The sequence below is a fragment of the Micromys minutus genome (assembly GCF_963924665.1).
Source record: "Micromys minutus genome assembly, chromosome: 9".
In the NCBI taxonomy this organism is placed as follows: Eukaryota; Metazoa; Chordata; class Mammalia; order Rodentia; family Muridae; genus Micromys; species Micromys minutus.
In genome coordinates this window covers 41,814,543-41,831,414 of record NC_137978.1, presented here as the reverse complement: position 1 = coordinate 41,831,414, position 16,872 = coordinate 41,814,543, and the positions used below count along the sequence as shown (strand labels likewise).

The following is a 16,872-nucleotide window of genomic DNA, read 5'->3' as shown; positions in this document are numbered from 1 at the left end:
CCTTCCTTTCCAACCCATCCCTCACCCGGCACAGTGAATGAATTCTCATTACTCCAAAGGCATTGCCAGTAAGAACTCTAGACTAGGCAATGTCTGCCTCTTATCCAAGCCTCTGCATCAGCTCATACCTGATAAAACACTGTTAGTGTTCCTGGTGGGCTCCAGTGCAGGTGTTTTTGCCAATGATGTCACACTGGTTATAACTGGTGTTGTAGCTATCCTGGGAGAAGAGAGTGCTGTCACAGCAGTTTGTGCCTTAGGAATAATTACCTGTGCTGGCTTTGGGAGCACAAACACTACAAAAAAAAGGGGGGGGGTAATGATACATACAGATTAGCACCCCCACACACAAAAGGATGACATGCAAATTCATGAATTGTTACATAAAAATAAGGAAGAAAAAATGCTGATTTAAAAATAAACAACAAAGTCACAGAATAAATAAAAGGGTTACACAGGAATAAGATTGTTTAACAAGTAGTTTATCAGGAAGTAATACAAAGCTCCACCTCTGTGTAACATCAGCTTGGGTGATTGTGGTAAATTCTGTATTCACTGGGATTTAAGAAGAGCCCGATCCTGTAAAATTATAATTTCAGATGGCAATATCTAAAGTCCATATAGACATCCCAAAATTTAGTAATTTTACTATCTAACAGGTAAAATGCCAGGTATTATCAGCTTTGAGGCTAACTGGAAGTTGATGAAGAAGCTGTCCCTCCACGTCACACTGGCTTTTTTCTTTTAAGTTAGCATACAAAATAGTAGGCTTCATTTTCAAGTTGTATTTCAGTGTATTTTGCTAATATTCACCCTCATCATTCTGCCATGTACTCATGGCCTTGCACCCTTCCCCTGCAATAGCTCCCCTGCGACAATATGTCTTTCTTCATTTCCTCTCTCCCCTAGACACCACCCCCAACAGTATCCCTTTTCGTAGCCGTGGTTCCCCCAACTATACTGTAAAATGTATCCTACCGAAACCTGACCAGTCCTAGGATGAACTGGCCAACATGGCAGCTTAGAACAGATATACATAAGGGAGTCCACGGTAAATGAAGAACAAACTGTGAGAAGTGGAAGCACCAGATGCTGTCAGCTCTGCAGAACTGAGGCTCTCGGCAGAGGACCTGCATGTGTTTTGAATCAGAACGTACTACTGAGAGGACGCTCTTTCAGAACATCCACACACAGGAAGTGCATAGCACCCTCTCAGAGGGGGGTACACCTAGACCTTAAATCATTAATAACTCAAGAACTAAGAAGATATCCTTGTAGCAATTTTTGGTATTTAAAAATCATTATGTTTAATCTATACACACCAAGAAAACTTTGACTATTTCCATATTACTTTCTGTTCTACATGTACTTTATGCTTATGGTAACTAGTAAGATTTCAATGCATACTATCAAACCTGTAAAAAAATCAAGTACTGACAAAAATATATTCATATAGATTTATGCCAAAATGCCTTTAAAAATCTGTACATGTATCTGTTTTTTTAAATAAAGTTGTAAGAAAAAAAAAGAAAGCTAAACAGAAAAAAAAAAAAAAAGAACATCCACACATCCACTAATCTCATTTTTTTTGGACTACATTAGTTGTCCTACTTGTAAAGTTTTTTTTCAGGAAAAAACTTTGCTACCCATGAAGAACTGGTCTACTTTATTTTTTCCTGAAATAATTAATGTGTTCCTCTTTTTTCTTTAGCTATGAGCAAGCTCTGCATCAAATTCTAAGCCAGGCACAACAACTACATTAACATACTTACAGTCTCTCCCTTTGCCGTCTTGTTAATTTTTATTTCTAGTTATATTAACTGAGTACAATGGATCCCTGAGTTTTACATACTTAGATTCACCAAAGTTGAATCAAAAGCAACCAGATTACATTTTCCTATGAAATAAGTATGTATTTATTAATTTCTCGTCTTGATTATAACAGCAAAAAGCATCAGAATTAATTTTCTCTCAAAGGTTGGCCACGTGATAGATAGTTTTTTATCAACTTGACACAAGCCAGGGTCATCTGAGGAGAGGAAATCTCAAGTAAGAAAATGCCCCATGAGAGCAGCCTGTCACAGTCTGTGGGGCGCGGTCTTGATTACTGATTCGTGAGGGCAGTATCACTCCTGGGCAGGTCCTGGGTTGCATGAAAAAGCGGAGCAGTGAACAAGGCAAAGCAGCACAGCCTCCTGATCTCTGTTCAGTCCCTGCCTGCAGGTTCCTGCCTTGAGCTCCTTCCCTGAGGGAAGTGTGACCTGAGAGCTGTCTTTCCTCCTGGAGTTGCTGTTGGTCACAGTATTTATTTACCACAGCAGTAAAAACTACAATAGACTTGTCAGTAAGGCACCCTAAAGAAAACTTTGAGGAAGTGCAGGCTGTAAGAATAAGAATGCAAGGAAACTATGTTTTTATTGTAGTATTTCAACTGTGTATGCTGACAGTAGATCCCAGCATGATGAAAAAGCCTGTAACCAAGCTTAATTTTACCTTTTCTTTGTGGAATTGGGTCACTCACACTATACTGATGGCAAAACTTCAAGACACAAAACAGGTTACAGAAGTATTTGATGTTGCCTCTCCATTTCAAGGATTCATTCAGCTTACCCTGACGTTTACAAGCATCACACCTGGCTGTCTGAGAAGTGAAAGAAAGACAAGAAAGAATTAAAATTATAAAAATAGAATACTAACTAGAAACCAGAAATACTAGTGAAAATGATATATGAGTTAGTGAGATTTTAAAATGAAAGGTTCCCTAATTAAAATACTGTAGTTTTAAAAAAGATAATATTTGTTCCACATAAGATGTCTTAACAATTTTTTTCTTTTGGTTTTTTTTTCAAGACAGGGTTTCTCTGTGTAGCCCTGGTTGTCTTGGAACTCGCTCTTTATACAATGTTGACCTTGAACTCACAGAGATCCACCTGCCTCTGCCTCTTGAGTGGGATTAAAGGTGTGTGCCACCAGAACCCAGCATAAATACCCTTTTCTTAAGCACTGTGATTGGTCCTTGGCCATATAATGGTTAAAATACATAATATTCCTTAGCAAGAAAAGTACATTTAGAATGAGTACTAAGTAAATACTTATTTCCTAGAGTGCTAAGCAGCTGCCACCTACTAGCTTCCTCGAGGGCATGCTACTCACCTCTCAGCTACACTCCTTCTATTATAAAGTGGCAACAACACACCTAACCATCAGGACTGACAGTGGGAACAGAACAATCAACGGGAAAAGCACCAGGTCTGCATCATGCTTATCGAACCATTCTTACTACTGTCTGCCTTTCAAAACTAGGAGAGTAGGTAAGACCATTAGTTTGCTTGTGACCTAAGAAGAAAGGAAAGGTCTGGCCTTAAATTCATGAGTAACCTGAATAAGAGCTACTTAAGGCAAGGTTATGTAAATTTCTAACCTAAAAGCTACAAACAAGGTCATCATACTTTATAAGAAAGGGAGAGGGAATAAAAAAAGCACACATATCCTTACTCTGAGATTCATCTCAGTGGTACAGAGTTAGTCTAGCAGGCACGAGGTTCTAAATTCAAGGCCCAATACCAGGATAGTGGAAAAAGAGACCTCCAGAAACCCCAAACTCTAACTACATTTATCATGTAATCTAGACATACTTTAATTGAAAACGATTAGCATTTATTTCAAAATAAGACAAAGAACATGTCCTATTTACCTGATACAGCAGAGCTGTATACTTAGACATACAATCTTCACAGCAGAAAACCTGGAGCTTGCCTTCCAGTTGATTTTCCACAAAATTTGCAGATGTCTGTAAACAGTAACTGCACGTCTTACAGTAGTTTCCCCATCTTTCCCCGAAGTCTCGAACAGAGAGAACCTTGCAAACTAACCACCAGCAAAGATGCAAGAGACAAATATGCATTAGCTTTAAGGAGGTAAAATGACTGTCTGCTGCCTGAGATCATTCAGTCAGCTGTGACATTACAGGCCTACAAACCCAGCATCTGCAAGACAGAGGCAGGAAGATCACAAGTTCTGGACCAACCTCAGTTACATGTCAAGTTCAAGGCTAGACTGAGCTACTTGAGATCTTGACTTTAAAAAAAGAGAAGAAAAAAAGAGGCTAAAGAAACTGCCCAGCAGTTAAAAGATCTTTCAAAAGACCTGGGTTTGGTTTCCTGATATAATTATTTGCCTCTATATTATAGGATAACCTCCATATTCACAAAACATACTCAAATTAACATTTAAATATGCTCTAAATAGTAAACCATCCATATTCTGAAATATCAGAGGCTTCAAAGTTTCTTAAACCAAGTAGCAGCAACTGCTTGAATTCCTACTTTACAAATAGGTAAAACACAAAATAAGAATCCTAGCTAAACTTACAAGCTTTCCTCTACCCTCTACTAATGCCATTAACTATAGTTTCTCTCTACTGAGATTACTGAGATGCTTTAAAAAGGTAGATCTCAAGGTGTACTAAGTATAAACTGTATAAATTTAACTTTTTTAAAATGTTCAAGCAGCTGGGTGGTGGTGGCACATGCCTTTAATCCTAGCATTTGGGAAGTAGAGGATCTCTATAATAGTTTGAAGCCCGCCTGATCTACAGAACAAGTTCCAAGACAGCTAAGGCTATACAAAGAAACTATGTTTTGAAAAAAGAAAAGAAAAAGAATGTTTAAATAATGCTTCCTAAGCAAAGTTTTTAAAATAAAAACTGATCATGAACTTCACTACATATGTGTAATACTGAACCTCTTTTTACCTTCACTACAGAACGGCTTGTCAACCCCTGAGAACCGCACAGTGTCCTCTATGGTTTTCTGTAGCTTACAGTAGTCACACAAGGCCTTAACTTTATTTTGCCTTTTGTATTCATCAGAGCAAGCCTTGCCACAAAACATAAACATTCTACCCTGCAAAAACAAGCAAATAGTTGTTAAGCTCTAACCAAACATGGGAACATGGCTGGAAACATGGTTCACTGGTCAAAAGAGTGCACTGATCTTACAGAGCCTGAGTTTAATCTTCAGTGCCCATGGTAGGCTGTGAGCACGCACACACGCACACACACACACACACACACACACACACACACACACACACACACTAGGTTAAAAATACATTTCTCGGGCTGGAGAGATGGCTCAGTGGTTAAGAGCACTGACTGCTCTTCCAGAGGTCCTGAGTTCAATTCCCAGCAACCACATGGTGGCTCACAACCATCTGTAACGGGGTCTGATGCCCTCTTCTGGTGTGTCTGAAGCCAGCTACGGTGAACTTACATATAATAAATAAATAAGTAACTTAAAAAATACATTTCTCTCTCTTGCTTAAATCCATCTAAACAGCAGCTTTCTCTTCAGCAAGTCTTTTCCAGACCAGTGAGATGGCATAGCAGGTCAAGGCACTTCCTGCCAAGCCTGACATCCCAAGTTCCATCCAGGACCCATGTGATGGAAGAAGAGAACCAACTCTTGCCAACCATACTCCACACGCACACCATGGGATGCTCATGTGTGAATACACAAATATACACAAAATAAATATATTTTTTAAGCCAACACAAACTGAAGAACTGTCAAACTGGCAAAACCAGAAATGCTTACTGGATGGTTTACACACATCTCTTTTGGGCCATCTCCTTACCTTGTAGAAAAGCAGCTCTGGTTTTGTGGCAAACAGAAGGCTACACTGCAGGCATGTGAGTCTCAAGAATGGATGGGTCAGAGCAATCTGATGGGATTGTTTAGCAAGAGTTTCCAGAGCAGTTGCAGCAGGGTTGCTGATGGGGCTACTGAAGGAAGAGGCGGGGGTATCTTTTCTTGCTGACACTGCAGACTGCACGGGTGTACTCATCACCTCTTGGCCCTGAGCTATGGGTGCCAATGAAGAGTTTCTTCCCTTTGGCTTGTTAAATACATTCTAAATGAATACAAAGCAAAGATTTTACCAAATATGAAATAATGTAACATAACTATTTTAATTCCCTCATTTTAATAAATTCATCCCACAAACATTTTTAAAATTTTTTACTTCTAACAGAAAGAATTTCAGTGGCATACCTTCCAGTGCAGAGGGTTAAAAAAATGAAACACTCAAAGGTGATGAACTAGAACAAAAGGCCCTGCAGATTCTCCCTGAGATGCCTTCCTCAAGCCCTACTCATACCACCAACAGCTCCTGACAGCTAGTGTGACAGTGGACATACTAGGCATCCTCATACCCAGGAAAACAAGAAATGGTTTACTCTTCTGCACAGAGGGGTAGAAGTGAGAAGGGGGGAGCAAATGGGCTGAGAATCATTACATTTCTGGCCCAGAGCACAGGGACACATGAGCTGGATAAACTTTGATCTTCACCGTCCCACTTTTCAAACCACGTAAGTATGGTGGCACATAACTACAATCCCAACATTTGGACCCAGAGTTCAAGGCTACCCTTGGCTACATATCAAGTTCAAAGGTTAGCCTACACTGTAGTAGGAGATCCTGAAAAAAAAAAAAAAAAGGAAAAGAAGAGAGCCAAGAGGAGTAAGTGAGAGGGGAAGGTACTTGACTCAAGAACCATGAATAAGAAAGCCCAAGGTCTGGCCTCAAACATTCTCAAATGTTTATACAAATGACCTATGACCTTTGAAACACTGCTTGAACAGACTGTGAGGGGTTTTTGATTTTTTTTTTTTAAGATTTATTTATTTTATGTATGTAAGTATACTGTAGCTGTCTTCAGACACACCAGAAGAGGGCATCAGATCCCATTACAGATGGCTGTGAGCCACCATCTCTCCAGCCCTCTTTTTCCCCCTCCCCCACCCCTGTGAGGGGTTTTTTAACCCTGCACATAAAACTTTAACACTAAACAGGTGTCACACACTTATAATCCCATAACTTGGGAAATAGAGACAAGATGATTGCTTCATGTTCAAGGCCAGCCTGATTCAGGCTATATAGCAAAACCATCTCAGTAAAGAAAAAAAAAATGGTCTGGCAAGATGGCTCAGTCATGTTATCATGACACACAAGCATATACTAAATAAATGTAACAGGAAACAATTTAGGCTGGGCAGTGGTGGCACATGCCTTTACTACTAGTACTCAGGAGGCAGAGGCAGGCAGACCTGAATTTAAGGCCAGCTTGGTCTACAAAGTCAGTTCCAGAATAGCCAGGGCTACACAGAGAAAGTCTGGCTTGAAATAGAAAGGAAGGAAAGAGACAATTTAATCTTTTACAGTGTTCTGCTATACACCAATCCCTTAGTGAACTAGAGAGAAAAAAATAGCATCTCCATCATACCTGGAAAGCCAACACACAGTTGGAGCTACAGAAACTGCAAATAGTTCCATTTGACATTGCTAGGTGATACTGAGGGACTGCTGCAGTCTTACAACTATGACACATAACCTGTATACCTTAATGACAAAAAATAAAAAACAATGAATGTTATACACATGCACAAATGATCCAGAAGCCTAGTAGTAGAAAAACAATCAAATACTCAGCATGGCCTCTCCTTATGTCCACTGGGGACCAGACTTCCCCAAGGATGTCCCACACTGGCAGACATGTTCATGCCCATCTTACAGAATGGTACCAGAGTTTTTGCACATCACCTGTGTACACTCTAAATACCCCTTACAGATCATCCCTAGATTACTTAGAATATCTAACAAAATGTAAGTATCACATAAATAGATGATATACTGTATTATTTTGAGAAAAAAAAAACACTGTAAAATGCAACTATGTTTGCTGAGATTTTTGGTTTTATTATTTTGAGACAGGGGTACCAGCAATAGCCTTGGATGTCCTGAAATTCACTATGTAGACCAGGCTAGCCTCAAACTCACAGAGACGCCCCCTGCCTCTGCCTCCTGAGTGCTAGAAGTAAAGGTATGCGACACCATGCCTGACAGTGGCTGAATACTTTTGAGGAATAGAGTGTAGTAGAACCCCATAAATATGGACTGTCAACTATAACACAAAATATCACAAAACATTACAGTAATCTCTAAACCCAACTACAACTGATTTCAACTAACTCCTACTCATCAAAGCCTAATGTAAAGGACTGGGAAGATGTAAAGCCTAATGTAAAGCACTGGCTGCTCTTCTCAAAGACCTGGATTAGATTCCTAGCTCCCACATGGTGGGTTTACAGCTCTGTAACTATGCTTCCAGAGGATCCAAAGCCCTCTTCTGGTGTCCACAGTCACATGGACACATAGATATACATGCGGACAAAATGGGCAAATAAAATACAATAAAATATTTTTAAAAATAAAAAAATAGCTTAAAACTTAGTAATTTTTTTACACATGAAACCATAAAATATATTCTACAAAAAACGAGTATCAGTGAAAATCTATTTTCCCTTATTATCAGTTCTTCAAATGTGAATCAGTCTTGTGTTTTTAGCCATATTAAATAAATTTCGTATATAACAAAATTAAAGAACAGCAGTTATGGTCATCTTTAATATGTTATCAAATCTATAAATTTATCAAATTTACCTGAAGAAATAACAGTCTTAATTCTGTAGGCAGATAAGCAGTTAATAGAGCAGAAAAGCTCAGTTCTTCCTGAGTCATTTGTAGTCTCAATCATTTCAGCAGACAGCCTCGATGAATTCCCCAAGGCATAAAGTGGCTTCGGGGCCAGATTCTGTTAGGATACCAATAATATAAGATGTATATAAAAGCATAAGTTCAAACATAAAATTAATTACTGTTTCAAATAAGAAAAGGTCCAGAGATGGCTCAGTGGGTAAAGTGCTTGCTATGCAAAAGCATGAGGACTTCAATTCAAACTTCCAGATCTCACACAAAGCCAGACAGCGTGAAAATAATCCCAGCGCTCCTGAAGCAAGATAGGAGGCAGAGATGGAGAATCACCAGAACTTCACAGCCAGCCAGCCCGACATACACACCTAGAAATAAAGAGACCTTGGTTCAAACACTTTGGTGCAGTTGTCCTCTGACACACATATACTATGGTGTGCACACTTGTTCACTAATACACACAAATATGTATACATAAATACATAGACGTAGCTGTCTGTGGCTAGTTTGGGGTTCTTTATTCCATCCTTCTCCATCATTTTTCAACTTTTCAATCCCCTAACACTAGATAAGACAGAAAAAGAAGAGAGGGGAAAGAGAAGAGATACACCCGAATAAAGTCAGGGGTCAGAAAGAGGGAAGATGCTACCATTAGACTACTTCCTGCTAATTAGAAACACTGAGTTCTTGTTGTTGTCTCTTCTTTGAGCATAACTACTTAACAAACCCTGACCAACAATAACCAACAACTACAACCAACAACCCACTCTGCTTCTCTGGGCCCTAACATTTATATATCCTCTGAAAAGTCCCCAGAATTCCAAAAAAGTCACACAATTACAGAAACTCTGCTAGGACACAAGGTAGATCATAGTCATCCTCTGTGGACAACTGAAACACCCCCTTATCCCATACCTGGAATTAAAATGAAAACATATTCTTAACATAATCTTATAGTATTTCTGTGGTTTTTTTTTTTTAAAGAAATCAAAATTCCAGATTCCTCACTACACACACACACACACACACACACACACACACAAAACCATACATATGGATTTTTTAAAGGAACAAAAAAAAAATCAGATAATGAAAAAACAGGAAGCCCAGACAGGTGTGATGTCCCAATAATTGGAAGATGAACTCAAAAGGATCAGTAGCCTAAGACCAGTATTAGCTACAGAACTGGAAAAGACAGTAACTGCTCAATTAACAACAAAGCACACTGTAAGTGATGAACAACGTACTGATGACATACTTTCCTACTCATAAACAAATATTAGGAAATCCATTAAGCATGGGCCTCAGTATAGAAAAGTTTATCACTTAAGACCACCTGAGGGAGCTGGAGAGATGGCTCAGTGGTTAAGAGCACTGACTGAGGTCCTGAGTTCTATTCCCAGCAACCACATGGTGGCTCTCAACCATCTGTAATGGGATCTGATGCCCTCTTCTGGTGTGTCTGACAACAGCTACGGGATACTTATATATAATAAATAAACAAATAAATCTTTAAAAAAAAAGCACCTGAATTGGGTGACTGTCCAACAAGAGATAGAAATGATGCTTAATTCATATTAAGAGATCCTACAAAAATTTCCTTATCAAGCTGAGAATCACAATAAGTAGGGTAATTATATAATGAACTACAGAGTCTACCCATGTTTTAAGAAATAATAACGACCAGCCCTTACACAGCATTAATTTCTGAATGCTTACCATAAGCCAAACCCCATGGTAAGTATTTTTAACTCTAAAATTGCCACTAATACAATAGTAAACCTTTTAGTGAGGAAGTATGTGGTAAGGAAATGTAGTATGTATGAAGATTCACACAGTCTGCTTACTAAAACCTGGACATCTCAAATGAGGAAGGACTGATGCTTAGGTCACAGGTAAAAAGCAGCTGTTACTTCCCTGTGACAGTAGTGACTTGATTGCCTAAAGCAGCAGTTTCTAAAGACAAAATACCTTTTAATGATAAAAGGGCATTTCCAACTGCTCCAATAAATTAACAACTCAAAGATCTGCTAAGTAAAGGAATTGTATGTTTTTGTGTGCAGGTCCATGAGTATGTCATACACATGTATGCATGTGTATGGAAGTCAGGGGCTAACCCTGGGTATTATTCAGCTGTTGTCTATCTTTTTTTTTTTTTTTTTTTTTTTTTTTTGGAGACAGTCTTTCACTGGTCTGGAATCTGCCAAATAATTGGTAATAGCTGGCCAGAGTGCTGCAAAGATACAACTTCCTCCACTGGGGTTGTATGAGTATACCAACACAACCTACTATGTGGGTTATAGGATGAAATTTAAGTCCTCATGTCTGCAAGCACTCTACCAACTGAACTGTCTCCTTAGTCTCTAAAAATGTTATCATTTACATCCTTTTTAAGAACTTAAAAAAAAAAAAGAGAGACACTACGATGATGGTTCAATGATTAAAGCACTTGCCACAGAGGCAGAAGGACTGCAGTTCAAGTCCCTAGAGCCCACACAAATGCCAAGTAGGTTTGGTGGCCTCTACATAATTCTAGCATTTGAACACAGAGATGGGATATCCAGGACAAGAATGCTAATTAGACTAGCTCAAATGGTGAGTCGTGAGTTCAACTGTGAAGTGAAAACTTAAGGTTCTTTGGAGTCAGTTGTGTTGGATGGTATTTCGCTGGGGCAAACACATGAAGGAATGTTTTCCTGGAGTGGACAAAGGCTGAGGCAGACTCCTGAAGGAATGTTTCACTGAAGCAGATATAGGAGAAAGGATGTTCTGCCTGCTAAAGCAAGCATGTGAAAGGATACATATATGGATTTTTTGTTTATGACACATATGTATTGGTCTGTCTTATACGATGTAGTTGAGCTCTATTTCTGAGAGGGAAATGTACCAAAAAACTTCTGGTGGTGTGTTAGTTTCTTGTCACTTCTGAGGACTTAGACTAATTGACAAGAGTGATGTCAGCTGAGATGGACTTATATTTGGAGGCAAGACCCATGGAGGACATGGGATGTTTAAAGAGAGTATGAATAGGACTCGATGGACAGTGACAGACTGAGCTAGGCTTGTGTACAGAACTAGCTGTATAACCCTCGTTGGTCTAGAGTCTTTGCTGAGAGAGAAACAGAGCTGAGAACTGTTCCTGGCATTCCTGTTGGTCCAAATTCCTCCTGCTTACTTGCTGAGGCTGAGGCTGAGGCTGAGGCTGAGGCCTGGCTCTCTCTACTAGGTAGTGTCACCACTGCTGATTGTGTTTGTTACTTCAACTCTACTGAACTGGGCTGCTGGTGTATCCGTGAAACATTTGTGAGTGGATCCAGTTGTTACTGTTGACTGTGAACTGTCCATTTCCAGACAACACAGATGGGAGTTGTCCCAAAGAACCTTTCTAAACACGTCCACTTTCTCTGCCCATATCCTTTCTTTTCTACTACATTTAGTGGGCTAAAAGGGAGATTCAAGCATTTTTAAAGCCATCATTAAAAATAAACATTAAAAAGAAGTTGAAATTACATAACTGAGAAACCCTGCCTTGGCAAATAAGGTACAAAGCAACTGATGAAGACGCCCAACAACTCACATCTGCATGCCCATATACATATAAACACACACACATACATACACACACACATCTCAATCAGTAGTAATTAACACTGAAATAAATATCATACTTAACCAGACCATTATTTATTTCAGTAAGTAGTACCTAATAAATGCCCAAAGTATTACAACAGGATGATGGTACCAAATCAACTAAGAATTCATTCCAAAAACCCAGGGTCAGGCACAAGCCAGCCAAGCTTGTGACTACCTGAATCCCACCTGGCTAAGCCCTGAGCCCTACTGAGGGCCTGAATGATGTCTAGGACACAAGGCTGTGCAAAGATCAACGGTCCATGCAGCAGCCTGGTGCCATATCAATGTCTGGGGGCCAGTCAGCTGATGGAGGCCACGCTGATACAGGTGGCCTGAGCTGCCACCTGAGGCCATGATGACTTGGGGTCCTTGCTGCTGCCAAGGGCCATATCTGGGTCTGAGGTCCTACTACAGCTAGGGTCTGAGTTGATGTCCATGGTCCAAGTTACTACTAAAAGAACAAGCAGGTATCTGTGGTCTCTGCTCCATCTGTGGCCATGTCACTGTCTGTAGGCAATCCTGCACCAACTGATCTGAGTGGTCTATGCTTCCAACCTGAGGCCTTCTGCTGCTGATGCCTGCGGCCAGCGTTACCATGAAGGCCATTTGGCTGTCCATGGTCTGTGCTGCAGCCTGAAGCTACATTGATGTCAGTAGGCTACACTGCCACTGAAGACCTTAATAAAATGAGTTTCCTGCACTGCTACCTGAGGCCATGGTGATGTCTGGGTCCTTGCTGCTACAGAGAGCCAAATTAATATTGAGTGGCCTGTGCTGCCACCCGAGGCCATGCTGATGTCGGTGGTCCTGGCAGCCTCTGAGGGCTTTGTCTGGTCCGTGGTCCTACTTCAGAAGGGGGCATGTTTGTGGTCTGTGCTGTCAACAGAAACCTAACAGAGGTTCATGACCCATGCTCCCATTAAGTGTGAAGAGCAAAGAGGCTGCTTTTGCTGTGATATCGATGACTACAGATGCACAGTTGAGGAGAAGACATGGAAAGCTTCTATGACAACCCCTAGCCCTGCTGCCACCCCCACAAAGGTTAACAATCTACACAAGAAGTCACCAAAGAGAACTCTTAAAAAGTGACAGAGATGCCAGAGTAGCTCTCCACAATCAATGGCTGCTGGTGCAAGTGTGAGACAGGTCTGTCAAGAATCTGACCATGCTCTAGCACATACACACATATACAGATAACACAAAGTGAACTTTTTTTCTTTTCTTTTCCTTTATTTTTACCTTTTACTTCTTTGGCAGGGGGAGACCACAAAGGGGGCAGACATGGAAGAATCAGGAAGGGATTGTGATTGGGGTATATGATGTGAAACTCCCAAGAGGCTCAGTAAAAATGTCATGTGAAAAAAAAAATGTTTCCTTTAGTTTCAATCTGGCTTTTGTTTGCTTTGGCTTTTAACTCTTGCTCACAGTTTATGTATAAGAAGTTTTTATTATTAATATTTCATACAACAAATCATGACGTCCCATATCTTAAGCTTTGAGTTATAAATAAAAGTTTTTTTTTTAATAAAGGTTTTAAAAGTGGCCTATCTCATGTTACTCATGTCAGTCTATGACATCCCTACGTGGCACCTCTCCCATTTCCCTGGAGAGACAATGGCGTCAGGATGGACGTGGAGGAGCTCCTGTTTTCACTTGGCAGCCTGGGACAAAGCCTACATGCTCTACAGCAGAAACACACACTGCTGAAGTAAACTTGACAGGACAGACATCAAAGCAACCCTCACAATAGCTCCCAGGTTCTCACAACAGTTCAGTGAGGTTGTTAAAGTTCAGTGAAGTTTTGAAAAACAAGCATCACTACAAAGACCTTGTATCACATTTTCATCCATCCGTCATCTTCTTCCTTTGCCTCCTCATCTTTCTTTTCTTCTTCCTCTTTCTCCATCTCCTTTTTACTTTTTTCAAGACAGGGTTTTATTATGTAGCCCAGTGTCCTGGCACTCACAGAGGTCCACTTGCTTCTCCCTCCCAAGTGCTGATATTAAAGTTATGTGCCACTACACCCAGCTTTGATATTTAATTTCAAATCAAATCTAGGACATAATACAGATACACACATACAAATAAGCAGAGCCACATTTTTTAAATCTGATTTTTAGGTAGGAATGGTGGCATTATAATCTCTGCACTTGGGAACCTGAAAACAGGAAGACTGCCTCAAGGTTGAAGCCAGTCTGGAGTACATAGCAAAACCCTGGGGGGGGGGGGGGTGTCAAAAGAAATGTATAAAGGGAGTGAGGAAAGGAGGGAGGGAGAAAGAGAGAGAGAGAGAGAGACCATCTCTGGAGCACAGCTGCAATGAAAGTGAAATGTGGCATGTACTTACGTCAGTGCCCTTCTGACACATACTGCACTTAGCCGAAATGCCACTGGTATATATGGTAACAACAGGCTTCTTCAGCTCATAGGAAAATAGGCATGACTGGCTGCAGAAATCTTTGCAGAAAGAGGAATTTTCAAATTGAGTTGTGATCACATCCATCGGATTTAAAATGTCTCTAAAAACAAATAACAAAGACAAATGTGCAATGATTCTACCTTCTTCCTCTCTGGGAGCTAAAATGCTATTTTACTAGGAGTAACTATTGCACAGTAGAAAACACCTGTGTAAATCATCTGAAACATCCCTTTGGTGATTAGTTCAGTTACTCCTCAGTTAGATGATTCTGAGGGAAGCAATTACTGTCCCTATTACCTCATGTGTAAAGTGGGGTTTGTAATATCTAATGTGTGCATCTATATAAGAGTTATTTTTAACAAAAATAGACTTCCAGCTCTCTGCTGAAATCTATGAGACTAGATTCAGTACCTATCCTACAACCCAAAGATACAAGTCCTCTATCAACAGCTGTTGACAGGAGAATCATGACTGAAATCATAAAATAATTTTTAATTAAAAATTTCAAGATGAACTATGAAGAGATTAATGTAAAAATTAGCATGCTATATAAAGTTTAGCTATACATGTCAAAAAGAATACTACTGCTGGGCTGTCTCTGAGCCACCAACCTCCCAAGTAATGACAGACAATTATTAATTATAGCTCAGGCCTTAGATTAGCCCCTACTAGGTCAAATAACCAATCTCTGCCCTCTGACTCTTTCCCAAGCTTCCTATCTCTCCCAGATGTCCCACCCTCCTCGCCTGGCCTGCTATAAGCCAATCAGCTCTTTATTAAACCAATCAGAAGGTCATGGAGAAGATGTAACAAAAAAGTAACAGCACCAAAGTCCAGTCTGTACTCAAAATCTCTGCCAGAACAAAAACACAACCTTTACATGCTGCACAAAAGATTATCCCAACACAACACAAATAACTTAGCAGTTCTGTGAGATATCTAGAGCCATTTTATAAGGGTAAATTATTGCAATAAGCATTGAAAGCAACATCCAGTCAGATAGATGCTAAATACTGCTCTTCTTCTCAGAAGTATAAAAATTGAAAGAAACATTCGAAATAGAAACACTAGAGGAAGGAGGACAACCGCATGCAGTATTACAAATATAAACATACTGGATTATGACTGTATGTCAGGCACTAAGTGTCACAGAAAATACTATCAAGGATGTTATTACTATCATCTCCACTTTCAAACAAAGAGACCAATGAGGTTAAACTGCCCTGCACAGTCAACTGACACCAGAATTCAAACCCAGAGTCTAGAGTTAATCATTCTATTCGCCTACACTGTAAACGTTGTATGTGTACGCGTACATGTGTGCAGAGAGAGCCACCCCTCCTCAGGCAGCATCCACCTTGTTTTTCAGGTTCTCTTCTGATCTTTAACTGGGACCCAAGGCTCTCTAATTACCAAATGTTGCCTGGTCATGTGTTCACCTCCCCAGTGCTGGGATTGCAAACATTCACCACTATGGCCAGCATTTAAATTTTTTTTTAAATAAGAGTTCACCATGTCGCCTTGGCTGGCCTCAAGTCATAGACTCATCCACCTCCTTCTCCCAGATGCTGAGATTAAAGGTATGAATTACTGTGTCCACCAGTATGCCCAGCATTTTCTGTGGGTGCTAGGGATCAAATTTAGGTCGCTATACTTGTAGAGCAAGCTCTTTGTCTTTGAGCCATCTCCCCAGCCTACATACCTCTATTATTCATAACTACTGCACGGTAAGCCATGAAAGGAAAATAAAAATTATCTAAATTTTCTAAAATTCACCTAAACTTAAATATATATATACGCTTCTACAGGGTCCAGTGGTACACATAGCACTTGATAGTTCAAGGTCAGGGGCTAGAGAGATGGCCTAGTGGTTAAGAGTAATGACTATTCTTCCAGAGGTCCCGAGTTCAATTTCCAGCCCCCAAATGACAACTTACAACTGTCTACAACTTCAGTTCCCAGAGATCTAACACTCTCATACAAACATATATTCAGGAATAACACCAAGGTACATAAAATAAAAACTAAAAAAATAGTTCAAGGTTACCCAAACCAACTACGTCTGACCCTGTCTCACAAAACAGTCATAAAAGACTAGCAAATCATGAGCTGGGGAGACGGCTCAGTGGTTAGAGTACTGACCACTCTTCCAGAGGTCCTGAGTTCAAATCCCAGCAACCACATGGTGGCTCACAACCATCTGTAATGGGATCTGATGCCCTCTTCTGGTTTGTCTGAAGACAGCTACAGTGTACTCATATACATAAAATA

General features: G+C 40.1%; 1 protein-coding gene across 1 annotated transcript in view; it reads right to left on the bottom strand.

Moving 5' to 3' along the window:
• The window catches only part of ZMYM6 (zinc finger MYM-type containing 6), a 39,114-nt gene that overhangs the window by 8,582 nt on the left and 13,660 nt on the right, over positions 1–16,872 (bottom strand). Inside the window, exons 4-11 of the mRNA XM_080920848.1 lie at positions 14,530–14,701; positions 8,502–8,652; positions 7,285–7,400; positions 5,638–5,913; positions 4,754–4,904; positions 3,695–3,867; positions 2,494–2,641; positions 129–296 (exon numbers count right to left, since the gene is read on the bottom strand). Coding sequence (XP_080776974.1) covers positions 129–296; positions 2,494–2,641; positions 3,695–3,867; positions 4,754–4,904; positions 5,638–5,913; positions 7,285–7,400; positions 8,502–8,652; positions 14,530–14,701 — 1,355 coding nt within the window. The remainder of the gene's footprint in view (positions 1–128; positions 297–2,493; positions 2,642–3,694; positions 3,868–4,753; positions 4,905–5,637; positions 5,914–7,284; positions 7,401–8,501; positions 8,653–14,529; positions 14,702–16,872) is intronic.